Source organism: Saimiri boliviensis, chromosome 19 (genome assembly GCF_048565385.1).
Source record: "Saimiri boliviensis isolate mSaiBol1 chromosome 19, mSaiBol1.pri, whole genome shotgun sequence".
Classification (NCBI taxonomy): domain Eukaryota; kingdom Metazoa; phylum Chordata; class Mammalia; order Primates; family Cebidae; genus Saimiri; species Saimiri boliviensis.
Window position 1 is genome coordinate 192,514 of NC_133467.1, and position 13,550 is coordinate 206,063.

The 13,550-nt window shown below is 37.9% G+C and overlaps 1 protein-coding gene across 4 annotated transcripts in view; it reads right to left on the bottom strand.

The window, feature by feature from the left end:
• The window catches only part of LOC101044777 (complement factor H-related protein 5), a 145,529-nt gene that overhangs the window by 80,079 nt on the left and 51,900 nt on the right, over positions 1 to 13,550 (bottom strand). For 3 of the 4 annotated variants that reach the window (XM_074389698.1, XM_074389696.1, XM_003938145.4), the window contains 2 exons: positions 4,011 to 4,193; positions 1,833 to 2,009 (listed from right to left, as the gene is read on the bottom strand). In XM_074389698.1, coding sequence (XP_074245799.1) covers positions 1,833 to 2,009; positions 4,011 to 4,193 — 360 coding nt within the window. Of the gene's footprint in view, positions 1 to 1,832; positions 2,010 to 4,010; positions 4,194 to 6,616; positions 13,357 to 13,550 lie in introns of those variants that run through there. The other variant, XM_074389697.1, reaches the window with a different exon arrangement.

Genomic DNA, 13,550 nt, shown 5'->3' on the forward strand with positions numbered 1-13,550 from the left:
AAGCCCATTCAAAAGTGGGCAAATCATATGAACAGACACGTTACAAAAGAAGACATATATGAGGCCAAAAAATGCTCATCATCACTGGTCATTAGAGAAATGCAAATCAAAACTACATTGAGATACCATCTCACGCCAGTTAGAATGGTTATCATTAAAAAATCTGGAGACAACAGATGCTGGAGAGGATGTGGAGAAATAGGAACACTTTTACACTGTTTGTGGGAGTGTAAATTAGTTCAACCATTGTGAAAGATAGTGTGGCAATTCCTCAAGGACCTAGAAATAGAAATTCCATCTGACCCAGCAATGCCATTACTGGGTATATATCCAAAGGATTATAAATCGTTCTGCTATAAGGACACATGCACATGAACGTTCATTGCAGCACTGCTTACAATAGTAAAGACCTGGAACCAACCCAAATGCCCATCGATGATAGACTGGACAGGGAAAATGTGGCACGTACATCCCATGGAATATTATGCAGCCATCAAAAACGATGAGTTCATGTCCTTTGTAGGGACATGGATGAACCTGGAAACCATCATTCTCAGCAAACTGACACAAGAACAGAAAATAAAACACCACTTGTTCTCACTCATAGGTGGGTGTTGAACAATGAGAACACATGGACACAGGGAGGGGAGCATCACACACACTGGGGTCTGTAGGGGGGAAATAGGGGAGGGACAGCAGGAGGTGGGGAGTTGGAGAGAGATAGCATGGGGAGAAACGCCAGATATTGGTGATGGAGAGAAAGACAGCAAATCACACTGCCATGTGTGTACCTATGCAACAGTCTTGCATGTTCTTCACATGTACCCCCAAACCTAAAATCCAATAAAAAAATAAAAAATAAAAAATAAAACAAACATGTAAGTCTCTTGATCTCACTCTTTTTCACACCCAACATTTGGTAACATCACCTATACTTTCCACCACCAAAATGTTTTCCAAATCTGCCTTCTGCTCTGCACCTCCTCTATCATCACTCTCTCTCAGTCACCACACTTTCTCACTTTACCTGGACTCATTGTGCTGCCTCTTGCCTACAAAAAGTACAGCATCCAGGAAAACAATCCAACAAAACTAGAAGTCAAATTATACCATTTCTTTCCTTAAAACTCTTTTATGGGTTTTCATCAGTCATAAAATGAATCCAAATGACATGAGGCCCTGAGCTGATCTGGATAATTGTTTCCATATCTCTCATCTAGCCTCAGTAGGCTAGACTCTGCTTTACCACCTTGAAATATTATTGTTTTGTTTTACAGTTTTGCACGTATTTTTCTTTGGCTTGGAACACTCTACATATATTCATTTTCCAAAAGAGTCAATTCTTCTTCTAACCCTGAAAAACTGATGGCTCATTGGCAAACATAAATGAGATTCATGTAATAGTCCTCAGAACTTATCAAAGTTAGAAAATAAAGACCTACACTAAGGAAGTACAGAAACTAACACACATGATAGAAGGTATAAAGTAGAAAATGAAAAACAAATTAGCTGAGGAAGTTGCCACAAGCTATAATTTTGGTAATGAGTGATAAGTTCTAAATAATTTGAAAGCTTGTATTTACAGCAACAAAAGCAATTATACTATAATCACAAATTTGGAAGGTAGGTGGCCCATAGGAAACATTAATTTGATGCACTATTTTAAAGACATTTTCAAAAAACCCTTCTTTTTCAGTTTACGTTAAATCAAGAGATACCATGATTTTAATCAACATTCCTTAACAATTTCTCTATATAATTCAAATTTTTTTAATTGGAACACAGATTTATTTTCAGTTTGAAAGAAGAATTTCTCAAAAAACAATACTTACCGTAACATGTGGGTGAATCAGACCAACCATTGTAACCACAAACTATGGAACCAGTGGTGCTTCCGTTTGTGCTTTCATAACCATCATGGCATTCATAGTCCAATATGTCATTCAGCTTAAACCATGTGATGCTATTTTTGGCTCTGGCATTGTTAAATGCTGGCATATCACAAGATTCTAGTACATAAACAATTGAGAATATCATTTCTAACGTAATCTAAAAAGCAATCTACATATTTCCCATTCTAAGAAGAAAAAGCTTTATTGATTGGATGTACTAATAAATAAACACTGTACAAAAATAATCTAAGACTGGTGAGAAATTACTGTCCTGAAATAGTTGCCAAAAATGAAAGTATATGTTTCTACACAGCATTTTTTCATTGTTTAAGCCCCAAAATCTATGTTAAGAACATTTTTCTTAATTCACTTATATCAAGGCATTTATGAAAATGCTAGTAATAAAACAGGGCACTACAGTTGTATATTATTTTTTAAAGAAAATCATAACAGCATTTTGTAAATAAAGATGCCAGACTAATTCAAAGTTGAGGCATATGTAGAAAGGAAAAAATGATTAAAAAATGAATTCCTTAGTTATAAAAGACATTTTCTCTTTAATAAGAAAATCTTAAAAGATTAATTAATAAAAATTTAGTACAAAATGAGTTTTATGAGGAGTAACTTTTTTGTAAACTAGACTTCATATTAAACATAAACTTTTAAAAAAATGAAAACAGTATACATGAGTACACTAAATATTAACTTCCCTTAACATGAGTATATTAAACATTACTTCAAAATATTACTGAGAGGCGGGCAGATCACTTAAGGATAGGAGTTCTACACATCCTGGCTAACACGGTGAAAACCCGTCTCTACTAAAAATACAAAAATAAGGCAGGCATGGTGGGAGGTGCCTGTAATCCCAGTTACTCAGGAGGTTGAGGTAGGAGAATTGCTTGAACCCATAAGGCAGAGGCTGCAGTGAGCCAAGAACACACCACTGCATTCCATCCTGGACAACAAGCAAGACTCTGTCAAAAACAAAACAAAACAAAACAAAAAAACTGGATAGCTTTGCAGGAAATAAGACAAACTGAGCCAATTGTTGCTACACAATTTTCGTAAATATCTAGATAGGGTGGTAGGGAAATAGGGAAATACACACACACACACACACACACACACACACACACACACACATATATACATGAGTGGCTGTGCAAAATGACAAACTGAGCCCATTGTTCCTATAAAATCTTCACAAGTATCTAGATAGTGTGGTAAGAAAATGATTCAATAGAGCAGAAATTGGTACCATCTAGAAATATTTTATCTCTCTACTACCCATATATTTGCAAAAAAAATTCTAAGGGGGAGGATATTCAGAATTGGACATAGCCTACAGTGTCAAATCTATAAATTATAGAGTTTAAATTATTTTGATATTATGCACTATGTATCCGTATCTTTACTAAAAACATTACTTTTCGCCGGGTGCGGTGGCTCAAGCCTGTAATCCCAGCACTTTGGGAGGCCGAGGCAGGTGGATCACAAGGTCAAGAGATCAAGACCATCCTGGTCAACATGGTGAAACCCCGTCTCTACTAAAAATACAAAAAAATGAGCTGGGCATGGTGGCGCGTGCCTGTAATCCCAGCTACTCAGGAGGCTGAGGCAGGAGAATTGCCTGAACCCAGGAGGCGGAGGTTGCGGTGAGCCAAGATCGTGCCATTGCACTCCAGCCTGGGTAACAAGAGCAAACTCCGTCTTAAAAAAGAAAAAAAAAACACACACACACAGACACACACATTACTTTTATATCTAGGGGCAAAGACTTTGATATTAAAGGCTAATCACATAAAACAGGTATATATAACAGTCATAAAGACATAAGCTAAAAAGAAATAAGTTTAAAGCAGAATACACATAAAGCTCCCTAACTCGTTTCTACAACACAGAACGCTTTAGAGTGGGAAAAACTTGAATGGAAAGACAAACTAATATTTGAGTAATTAAGTAAAAAAGAAAAATAAAGTGATGTCTGTTTTGTTCCTCAAAGTTTTTTTTTTTATCTTTTCAAATGAAATTGTGTCAGCCCACACAAAAAGACTACAGTTAGTAAACTTTTGTGTAACATCTGGATAATCAATACAAATGTAATAAATTACTTACTAACGCATTTGGGTTGAGCTGACCATCCACTTTTCAGACACGAAATTGATCCTGACGTTTCACCATTTGCTGTTATAAATCCTAGTTTGCATTGATATTTTGCTTGTTTATTTAAGGCATATGTATACTGAGATTCAGAAAAAAAGCCATTCTCAATATCTATATCTGATCTAGAACATGTTTCTAAAAGGGGAGACAAAAAGAAAAAGACAAGGATATGTTTAATTATATTTCATAAGAATTTAAATAATATGAGAATATAAAAAATAATGAATCATTTATAAATGAAAACCTGCAGAATCATAAGCATTCAAATACTTAAGTCAAGGAAAATAAGTTCTGTCTTGCCAAAGATATTACAGCAAGACTCTTCATCATTTTTTAAACAAGGCGCTATTTAAGACACTTACTATTCCTTCTAAGAAATTATTGAAAATCTGTTTGTCTCAGGCATTTGGAATTCTACAGCATGTCAGAACACAATAGACAATGTGTTATTTCCCAGAACTTTTTAATCTTGCCGATTTTAGACTTTTTAGGCAATTCCAAAACTCATTTAGCCAGTGAAGTATCTGAGATTCCGTGATGATCTTAGAAAATCTGCCAAAATAACTGTAATAGCCTTTGGCACCAAGAATTTGAAATGTTATTCTTATTGTGTGCTTCAAAGTAAATGAACATGTGGAGTTCAAAGAAGATGAGGAATAGTAGCAGATGTACTTATCTTGAACGGACAAAATGATAATAACCTCAAAGTATGTAGAAGTTAACTTTAAAGAACAGAAGATACTGTCTCTGTAAACTGATGATAGAAATTAATGTCAGTTACTAGGTTGCTTCCCAGAATTCAGCTTCATTCATAAATAACTCATGGATAAGAAGAAAATCAAAAGAGAAAACATTAACTATTTTGAATTGAAGGATAATAAAAACATTAAATAAAACTTGGTGAGATGACACTCAAATAATGCTTAGAGGAAAATATATCATTACATAGCTATAAAAGAAAAGAATAAAAACTGAAAGTAAATTATTTATAAGAAATTACAACAAAGTAAGCAAACAAAATTTTGAAACACAAATATGAGCAGAAACCAAATAGAAAACAAACAGTAGATACAAATAAAAAAGTAAAAGATCAGGCAAGAATAATCAAGTAAAACAGAGTTCTAGCCACAAATAAGGAAATGGAGCCAAATAGATGAAAATAACATTTTCAGACATTGGAAAGCAGGAAGCACCTTATTCCAGAGAAAAAGTGACAATATGAGATGAGTTCCATCATCGAAGGGACTTTATGCATGGAGAAATTTTCCAAACAGCAGCAGAGAGAACGAGAATTCAAGCAGAAAATGGCAGACTTGCTGAGTAGAAGAAACAAAACTCAGTGTTCCCCAAAAGGATGAGATCATCAGAATCTGCAGGAAAGGGAGTCAGAAAAGAAGGAGGCATGGAGTAAAAGGGCTCTACAAATTTCCACAACAATTCCCTAGATTACTTGGCTGAATACTGACACTCTGGTGAGTAGACCAAAACTCCACAAGAACCGACAAAGGATACCTACCAGTTGAAGAACACTACCAGAGAACAAAAAGGTGAAAGAAGCCCAGAGCACTCACAACGCTGGGACACATTTGAAATGAATCAATCGGAGTAGAAAGACTCCTTTAAACATCTAGGTCGTTTAGTAGAGACATCAGAAGAAGCTTAATATTCTGAGCAAACGATCTCTGGGGAAAAGTCTCCATAAACCAGCCTTTAAAAAGCTTAAAAATAAGCCTTGAAAGAAAGAATCAGGTTGACTCATAACAAAAGACTTTTAAAAAAATTTTAAAACAAGTAATCCTTGCAGTCTCGCAGACGTATAGACTTCAGAAGTTCCAAAGCTGCTTCTCTTAGCTAAAATACAGAGTAGATATTAAAAAATAAATGAATAAAACCACCTTTTGGCAATAATTCCTTCTTTCCACCTCCCTCCAAAAAACCCAGTAAATCTTTTACAGAATACTAACCCTACTCCAGCCAAACACTAATGGATAAACTACATATCAAAAGTTGTGGCATGACACTAGAGCACTATGAAATAAACTGGAGTCACTAACTACATGTGATAGAAAATGACAGTGTTCTACTTCAGTAACCTTAGCCTCTATCATCAGACATTAGAAAAAGTAAAAAAAAAAAAAAAAAGAAAGAAAGAAATTAAACTCAAAGAAAGCAGAAGAAATAATACAATAAAGATCAGAGGTGAAATGATAAATAAGTAAATATGTACCTAAAAAGGAAACCAAAAGCTTGCTAATTTAGGTCTCTATAATTGATAAACCTTTAGATAGACTGAATCAGAAAAAAAGATGACACAAACTGCTTATATGAGAAATGACAGAAATAACATCATTATGGTTTTTACATATATTAAAAGAAAAATAAGTAATATTCTAAATAATGCTACATCAATAAATCTAATAACTTGAATTATTAAAAAACTTACTAAAGCCACAAAGTACCATAGCTCTCTCAGAAGAATTAGGTAATATTAATAAATTATATCTATTAAACAAATTGGATTTGCAGTTGAAGCAAGAAAAACAAAATATTTAGTTATAAATCTAAAAAATACAGGATCTGTATGCTGAAAATCACAAAACTGGTGTAAGATATCAAAGATGCTCTTACTAAATCAAAGGTATATAATGTTCACGGATGGAAAAGTTCAATACTGTTACATGTCAGTTCTCCCAGATTCATCTGTAAATGTGTCCCAATCCTAACGAATAACAAACCACAATGTTTTGTGCTGATTCTAAAGTCATATGGAAAGGCAAAGGGGCTAAAATAGCTAAACAATTCTTCAAAAGATAAGAGAAGTTAAAAAAAGCACATTACCAGGTTTTAAGACTTAGGAAAAGCTAAAGTGAGTAAAAGGATCTCATGATACTGGTGAAAGGATAAACACACAGAACAGCAGAAGAGAACAGAAAATCCAGAAATAGACTCACATGTGTGGATCTATTCTAAAGACAGCTTTGATTCTATTTTGTTATAAAACTATCAGGTTTACATGCCCGTTGTTTAGCAGTAGATCAATACAGTGAGACAGTAGGGTTTGCGGCAAAGAAGGACTTTAATCAACTCAAGGCCAGCAAACAAGGAAATGGGAGGATTCTCAAGTCTCAAATCTGTTCTGTGAAGGAGTTCTTGGGAAGGGACTTCAAGGAATTATAGAGGGTAAGGGGCTAGAAAATTTGGGTTGTCAACTGGTGAGAGTAATGGGGATGAAAGCACCAGGATGCGAAATCTGCATTATTCCATGTCTCAGCTTTTTGCTGGGCTCTTTAGAACAGCTGATTGCGTGTGTGTGTGTGTGTGTGTGTGTGTGTGTGTGTGTGTGTGTGTGTGTGTGTGTGTGTTTTGATTTTTGTTTTTTGTTTTTGAGACATGGCCTTTCACTGTTTCCCAACTGGATTTCAGCAGCATGATCTCAGCTCACTGAAACTTCTGCCTCGCAGGCTCGAATGATCCTCCCACCTCAGAACTCCTGAACAGCTGGTACTGCAGACCTGAGCCATGATGCCTGGCTAATTTTTTACTTTTTTGTAAAGATGATGTTTTGCCTTGTTGACCAGTATGTTGATAGTTTTTTTGGTATACAAAACCAAAAGGAGAAACTCATGCAGAATATCATCTCACAATAGCTTAGATTTTATGTATGTAAAGGAAAGAATCAAAAGGTCTTGTAACAAGGGCTACATTATCCTAGGGTAGTAATCAGTGACCAGCTACAAAGAAGTAGGCCAAAGGGAGAGCTGGCTTAATGATTACCACTGTTTGTCCTGAAAGCATAGTTAAATTTTTCCCCTTAATCAATTTTATATAATTTTCTTAGGGATAGTTTTAGTTCCCCCTGGGCTTGATATTCTTCTCAATCCTGAGGTGTAAGAGCTAATGTGGTGGAAATCGGGCAATGGCTACGCTTGCTTCTTTTTCCTGACAAGGGGTACAGTCAGAGAGTGAGTCAGGATTACAGGAAAGAAATTGCCTTTTTACACTCGGCTGAGGGTGCTGCATCAACATGCTAGTATTTCAGTCTCTGGTTTTATTGTAATATTTAATTGAATAGCAGCCTGCGATGTAACTGTAAGCCCTAGAAACAGAATTGTGAGCTTGAACTTTAAGAGTCCTTGAAAGATGGACTGGAAAACATGGAGTATCCAGGGGAAAAGCTCAGAACACTCGTTGGGTCTGTGGTAGACACATACTGCAGCCAGGTAGACTGCTGACAGATTTTCTTTAGCTTGGTTTTTACTTTACTAGAAGCATTGCTGTAAGTACAACAGGTGGTATTGATCACTGTACAGACTCCTCTCTGTATAGCCAAGAGAAAATCAAGTGTAACGCTTTGTCAAGAACTATCTGGGCAAGTAAATTTAAAGTGCTCAGCCTTCATGTCCCAAGCAGCCTCTTTTGTGGTTACTTCTATGGTTGCCAATAAGTTTCTGATCATGTCCCAGTTACTGTATACTCCATAGCTGGGAATCAAGATGCCTAGAAGGCTCTGCCACCACATGTATTGATATATGCCTGGCAGTCCCTTGTGGAGTCGTGGGAAAATGGGGAGAATCTTTTGTCATTAGGATGGACTGAGCAGTGTCCCAGTAAGTGAGAGCCCTCAATATGCAGGTTACTGAGACACCACCAGGCTGGTCCTAACAAACGCGGGTCTGACCCTATGCCACAAATAAACATGTACCAAGGAGACACACGGGGAAGCCCTCGAGCATGCATTTGTTGATGGATTTGTTTGTGGGGAATATAGACAAAATGGAATTGAACTATGGATCTGTTTTACAGACTCCTCAGGATTTATTTGTGTAATATTCCCCACTGTAAATATTTTTGGCATAGTAAGGAGAAACTTTTCATTTTATTTCCCTTCCCCTGGCTGTATTTGTCTATCCAGTATGCCACGGGCCAGGGAGGGCCTGTTATGGAATGAGTTTCCATTTACGATAGGAGAGAGAGACTGAAACACAAGGTGGTGATTTCTTGGTGTACTACTAGTTGGACCTGGGAAGGAGCCATGGAAAGCAGCTGGTGCAGATAAGTAGTAGTTTCTGGGACATCCAGGAAGTCAGTGACAAGTATGACTAACAGAAAATGCTGATTTTGAATAGTTTGGGGGAGCTACTGACAGATCCATCATTTCAGTAAGTTTCTTCCAGTGGCAACACCTTGAAACAGTTTAACTACAGTGCTGTGATGCCTATCTAGGCATTATAGTAATAGGAAAGGTATAATTAGCAGTTTTAAAACAAGAGTGACCATTTTTAAATTTTAGAATGTCCAAATAATGGGAGGCAGGAGACTATGTTAGCATGGAATAGAATGTCTAGAAAATCTGTAAGTCTAGTAATTTTAAGGACCAGGCAAATATGAAGTAAAATCTATAAATGTAGCAATTGTAATGAGGAAGGAAATATATGGATTAAGCATTCAGTAAGACAGGGAATAGACAGAAAGCTATCTCACCTTTTCATATAATTATAATGACAAAAATTCTTACTATGCTCAAAGTAACTATTGGGTAATAGTCAAGACGACATGTGTTTTGTCTAATTTTATTAAAGTTAGATATTTATCTGATATTTTTCTTCAAAAGATATGTGAGGCCCATCAATGATTTACTTATCCATTCAGATAGGGTTGAGACAGTCTCTGAAGTCAAAGGGGTCTCTCTGCATTTCTTGATAGAACAAGTGTCTGGCAGAGTGGGTTTTATATGGCTGTGGTGAATCCAGGGTCTAAGTCCTTCAAGCTTAACAGAGTCATATTTTGCGTGGCCTCTTTCACTGTGTTTTTAAGTGGTCCTCAGGGTGTTGACTTTTCCTGGTCTTGAGCAGAACCCAGTCTCTGGGTTGGATGTGATGCAAAAGAATGTCAGTCAGATACCACAATCTGCTAGAAGCACACACTCCTGAATAGTAATTAAAGTGTGACCTAAAGATTATATATATTTGGTAGTATCTAATTTCTTTGTGTGTATATTATTAGCATTCCTTAGTCTTGAGAAGAGAACAGAAGAGTGATCTCCCATATAGAATTTTTAAAGGGCTTAATTTCAGCCAATTTTAGGGACCACCCTTACTCTCAGCAGGGCAAAGGACAGAGTTTTATTCCAGGTTGTTAGTTTCTTGGAAACTCCTAGCTAAAATTGGTTTGGTTTCATACAGTATGATCTATCTTTTCAGTTTTTTCAGTAGACTTCAGTCTCCAGGCTGTGTGAAGATTACAGATGATGCTGAGGGCCTGGGCCTGGAATATATGGTGTCCTGGGCTACAAAAGTTGCACTATTGTCACGCTGGATAGACAGCCCGTCTAAACCTAGGGATAATCTTCTCTAACAAATCTTTCATAACCACGGACATTCTCTTGGTCTTGTAAGGGAATGCTACAATTTATCTTGAAAATGTATCTATAAATAAAAGCAAGTATTCAAAATTTCCTGCCACCCTTGGCATCACAATAAAATCAATTTCCCAGTCCTCTATTAGCCCTTTACCTCTTACTTGAGTCTCTGGTACTGGACGGGGAGGACCAGTCTTAAGATTGTTCTGGACACAAGCAGGTTTTTGTTGTTGTTGTTTTGTTTTGCTTTGAGACGGAGTCTCCCTTTATTGCCCAGGCTGGAGTGCAGTGGCACAATCTCAGTTCATTGCAGCCTCCGCCTCCTGGGTTTAAGTGATTCTCTGGCCTCAGCCTCCCGAATAGTGGGATTACAGGCACGCACCACCATGCCCGGCTAGTTTTTATATTTTGGATCATCTTCTTTAACTTTCTGCCAAAGACGTAGTCCTGGATCAATTGAAGGGTAGCATGCCTGCCATACTGTGTGTTACCACGTATATGTTTGATGGTATCTGTCATAAGATACTTGGGGACCAGAATCTTTTCTTCTGTGTTACATATCCACTTATTTTGGGGTCTTTGATTGGAGTCAAAGCGTCAATAGAGTGCTCTTTTTAGATCTTCTTTCAAATAGGTAGAGATTTCAGGCTGGCCTTTATTTCAGGGATTAATGGCATTAGCAAGGTTCTGGGCATTTTTTTCTCTGGTCACCCCTCTAGTGGCCTGGTCTGCCTAGTGATTTTTTATCTTGCTACCAATTATTCATCCACGGATGTCCAGGGTAGTGTACTATAGCTGCTTTCTTGGGTACCTAGACTGCCTTTACTCAGGCTAAGATTTCTTTAGTATGCTTAATTGCTTTTTTTTAAATCATCAAAGGTTAAGAGTCTCCTTTCTTTCCAAACAGCCCCATGAGCATGGGCCACAAAAAAGCATACCTGGAATCAGAGTAAATGGTGACTCAGGAGTCTACCTAGTTGGGATGCCCTGATTAGAACTGTAAGTTCTGCCTCCTGTGCCGATGAACCCGGAGGGAGAGTCTCTGCATCCAGGATCTGTCCCAGGGTTACCATAGCATACTCAGTCTTCTGTTGTCTGTGGTCCACAAAGCTGCTTTCCTCAGTGAATATTTCTAAGTCCAGGTTTTTAAAGGGAATTTTGGTCAAGTCTGGTTGAATAGAATAAACTTGCTCAATAATTTATAAGCAATCATGTATAGGATTTAGAGTAGAAACACCTCTCAAAGTAACACTGGGATTATCCAGGAGGATGGCCTGATATCTATTCAGTCTTGTCGAAGTAAGTCAGTAGCTCCACTTCGGTTCCAACAAAGAGCATACACAGTGTGGGGTGTGTACTGCGGTAGGTCAACCCAAATCAGACTAACCTTTTGGAGTATGTCTTCAGGATGTGGGCACTGTCAAGAACCTCTAGTTGTAATAATGTGGCTGCAGAGTACATGCATGGTCCAAAGGCACAGGGACGTCCAATCATCTCAGAGAAAAAGTAATCTTAGCATTTAGTTTGGTTTACAAGACTTGCCCCAACAAAGGGATACGACATTCACGCATTTATAGAAAACTCTGCTTTAAATGAGCTTGCTCTAGCTGACAATACAAAGTTTGGAGGAATGTATTTTTCCTGAGATTTCACTCGCCTTCATAGTTTCCCAGGACAGCTTAGAGAACCAGGTATTTAACAACAAATAGGTGGCACCATGTCTACTAAAAAGTCGAGAATCTGATTTCTCGCCATCATCAGGATCTGGGGCCACATGGGGAAAACATGGAGGGTGTTTTTTGGGTCAGGAGAAGCCCTTGTGTCCCATCGCTTCTGGTCTTTTTCTTCAGCATCTCTCTCGAGCTCCCCAGCTATCCCAGGCATTCGGTGGGCACAAGTCTGACTCTGTTTAACACTTTTAACATTAGACTTTGTAAGGCATGTGCAGTTTTCTTTTCAGTGTCCCCTCTGCTGCAATAGGCACACTGGTTGGGACCTCCAATGAAATGTCCCTTTTTATTGGCTTTTGGGGGTCCAGGTGGTCCTACCTTAGATGGAACCTCTGATAAGAGCCCTTGTTGTGGTCCAGGGATTACTAGGGTGAGAGCCACAGCTAACAAGTAGCTTGCCTCTTTGTTATTCATTGTATTTTCTACTATTTAAACTTGTGATCAGTAAATACATTGGAAACAATCTTCACTAATTGAGATATGAACATGTCCAAAACCTCATCTATATTTTATAACTTTCTCTGAACATCTGGGGCACTTTGTGGGATAAACATCATGTTACCTAACTTTAAATTTTCTGGGGCTTCTGGATCAATATCCATTTATTGTCTGAAAGCTTCAAAGACTGATCTAAAAACTCCAAAGGAACCCTCATTAGGCTTCTGCTTGACCTCCTAAACCTTACTGAGGCTCCTTTGCTTGGGCACTCCCTTGCAGAAGCTAGCGGAAATGTGGTCTTGATAATGTTCGAGGTTAGCTCTATCTTCAGTGTTTATATTCCATCCCAGGTCAGAGGTGGGAACTGCAATCTGAGCAGCTACACTTCCGGGATTACTGGGAGAGTCCGTTTGCATAAGATCAGCCTTTTCCTCAGCTTTATCTAAAACCACTCTTTGCTTCTCTGCAGTCAACAAAATACTGAGAAGATTTTGGGTAACCACTCAGGTAGGGTTGTGGGCAGCAAATACAGAGGAGAATAGATTCTCCATAAGCTTTGGATCTTTTTTTCAATCCTGTTCCGTCCATAAACGTTAGATCTTCTCAATAAATAGGCATATTATTTTTCTAATGAAATAGGTTGGAAATGGAGAACAGAGAATAAAGCCAGATAAATCCATAGGCTGTCCTGTGGCAGCGACGCTCCTATAGGTAACTGTTGTAGGGGAAGCTGCCTCTCAGAAACAGTGACACCCTCGCTGAATGGAGTCCCCTGTTGGGTATAAGAAGCAGAAATCATTCCTGTGCCCTGGATTTGTGCATTTTTGTGGCTGGGGACTCTGGCTTAGGTGCCAGTAGTGCTGCTGCAGCTGCTCCATGTGGTGGAGGAGGGGGGAGTCTAGGTTCCTTTCACTGAACCAACATGTCATCATCTTCTTATTTTTTGTAAATCAGTCCAAACTGGTT